General features: G+C 35.3%; 1 protein-coding gene across 1 annotated transcript; it reads left to right on the top strand.

Moving 5' to 3' along the window:
• The first annotated feature begins 392 nt into the window (after positions 1-392).
• On the top strand, positions 393-1,195 carry LOC114744147 (receptor-like protein kinase). Its single transcript, XM_028932334.1, has 3 exons — positions 393-480; positions 558-829; positions 1,130-1,195. Exons 1-3 carry the CDS (start codon positions 393-395, stop codon positions 1,193-1,195), a joined length of 426 nt encoding a protein of 141 aa, XP_028788167.1.
• The last annotated feature ends 1,404 nt before the right edge of the window (positions 1,196-2,599 follow it).

Genomic DNA, 2,599 nt, shown 5'->3' with positions numbered 1-2,599 from the left:
GAAATAAAAATAAATTAATTTTTTAAAAAATTATTTTAATTTTAATAAATTAGGTATAATTATTATTATTTTGATTTCACAGTTGACGAACCTTTTGATTCAGACGTTGCTGTAAAAGACGTCATGTTTGCTGGGAACTTGGGCAGTATCTTGAGTGCAGAGAGAGAAGCAAAAATGCAAGGGTCATCTAAGCACCGAAATATAGTTCAGAGTTGGAGCGTGGAAGACGTGAGTACAGACTCCGACGAGTTCTTGACATCAATAGGAAGTGGGGTGTCTGTTATAAGATAGCTATTGCCATTGCTCGAGGTTCGGCATATCTCCATCATGATTGTGATCCTCCCATAGTGCACTGTGCCATCACGCCAAAAAGTATATTTCTGGATTCTGATATGGAGCCTCGTATTGCTGATTTTGGTACTGCCAAACTTTCATTTCAATCTTTTACAACGCCATCCTCATCTATTCTAGGCACACCAGGTACTTATTGTGAACCTTCTCTTTCTTTTCCTTTTCCAAATGCTCATATAAAAATAACATCTTTCCATATCGGCCAGGGACCAAAAAGCTATATGCAACATCAATCACTAGGGAGTTTGATGTGCACAGTTATGAGATAGTTTTGCTTCAGCTGATAACCAGGAAGAAGGCAATAGACTCATCGTTTATGGGGGGAACTGAGATAGGGGTTTGGGTCGGTCTGGGGGAGGAGACAGGAGATATTCATAAAATTGTTAATTCAAGCCTTGCAGAGGAGGTTTTGAATTCAAATTCCAATGTACTCAAACAGGTCACTGAAGTGCTTTCCTTGGCTTTGAGCTGCACCGAGGTGGATCCACAAATGAGACCCACTATGAATGATGTTATCAATCAATTAGTCGGTTTTGAATTCAAATTCAAAAGTACGAAGGAATTAACAGAGTCTGAAAATAAAAAAGAAAGAAAAAAAAAGACATGGATGGCTATCTCAAGATGTGAAAAGCTTCCAAGTTCCAAACTACTTAATGCGCAATTGATTCACACATGCACTAGAATTGGGGAGATGACATTGCTTGTATATATAGGTCGGGACTTGATATGTCTGCTTCTATGATGGGGAATGTTTTGTGCCTTTTTCTTGACTTCTTAGGAGATATTCAAAGAACCATTTTGGGAAAAGAAAGGGACTACCCACCATGACCTATCAGTAGCTTGAAGGGGATATCTCTGTTATTTATGCTCTTGCAATATTACTACATAACAGGGCAAATCTTTGTTGAGCAGAGGTTCTAAATTACTCTGTTTTATTATGACAACAGTCTCGGTTGTTTTGGTGACTAGTTCAAAGTTCTTGTATGCTCTGTCTTCTCGTTGGAAATGTTTTGCCCTTGTTTGTCAGAAATGTTATATTAAGCTCCTTTGATAACGATAGGAATTTTTTTTTCCCCGTTTATAATGTTGTTTCCCTCAGTATTCAATAAATTTATTGTTTTTATGGAAAAATAATAGTTTTTTATCCATAAAATTACTTGTTTTGCTTTATTTTTAATTTCAAAAGAATATATTTTCTGTTATTGTACCTTTCTAATCCTTGTTCTAAAGTTAGATATCTAAAAATCGTGTGAAATATCCTTGGCCATTTCAGATTTACTATCCTTTATTTTGGCTAGATAAGATTTATTTTCCCAATGGATAGAATTAGGGTTCATTTGGTTCACAAAATGTTAGCCGAGAGAAAAGAAGGAAAGATAAAGAACAAATAAAACAAATAGGGGAAATCATGATATATTTAACAAATACATGAATGGCGGATAAAGTAATAGCGATTTGCATCGCACAAGGACCCAAGAAATATGCATGCACCTGAACGCACCTGCATATTTTCTTTATATATTATCTTTAATATTTAATATAAGATCTAATTGATTTATTTGAAGAGATTAAAGAAGTTAATAAATTATCTCAAAGTGTTTATATCTATCTTTTCTCCCAATTAATCCACCACTCTTATAAATTAATATATAATTTTTAAATCAACCAGTACAAAAAAAAAAGGGTGTCCAACTACGCAAGGACACAGGGGATGGGGAAAAATGGTAATATCTTGATCAGTGGAGTAAAGGCAGCCCTATTAGAAGAGTGGGATGTCACTTTAAAATTTTCGGATTGAGGAAGGCAAATGGAGAGGCATTGACAGGGATATCTATTTTAATCCACATCAACCAAGTAGTCAACAATCCAATGTGAAAGCTTCCTCTTTTCCACGTTAGTCACTATAGTAGGGACCGTCTGTGTGAACTCTGGGTTCTACTTATTATGACCAGCCAAACTCCGAAGAGTCTGTTAGACTTGGAGAAAACGAAACTAAGTGACTTATTAGAGAAATCTTGTTTATCAAGGGATGAAGACGGGAGGGATTTTAATAGGTGAGATTTGAGAGGCGAGGTGAGAGGAGGGAAGATAATTTTTTTTTTAAACTAAAACATAGGTATCCTCCTATTAGAGACAATCCTATTAGAGGTACTATCGAGTATTAAATGTGAGTATCTTTTCCAACGGGAATTTAAACCTTAGTTCATTATGTTTTAATATTATCTTGTTTGAATTAATTAGAGAGGAG

This window comes from Neltuma alba, unplaced genomic scaffold (genome assembly GCF_004799145.2).
Source record: "Neltuma alba isolate B1F8T4 unplaced genomic scaffold, ASM479914v2 tig00004273_pilon, whole genome shotgun sequence".
NCBI classification, from domain to species: domain Eukaryota; kingdom Viridiplantae; phylum Streptophyta; class Magnoliopsida; order Fabales; family Fabaceae; genus Neltuma; species Neltuma alba.
The sequence above is the reverse complement of the archived record's forward strand: the minus strand, read 5'-3'. Positions and strand labels throughout refer to the sequence as shown.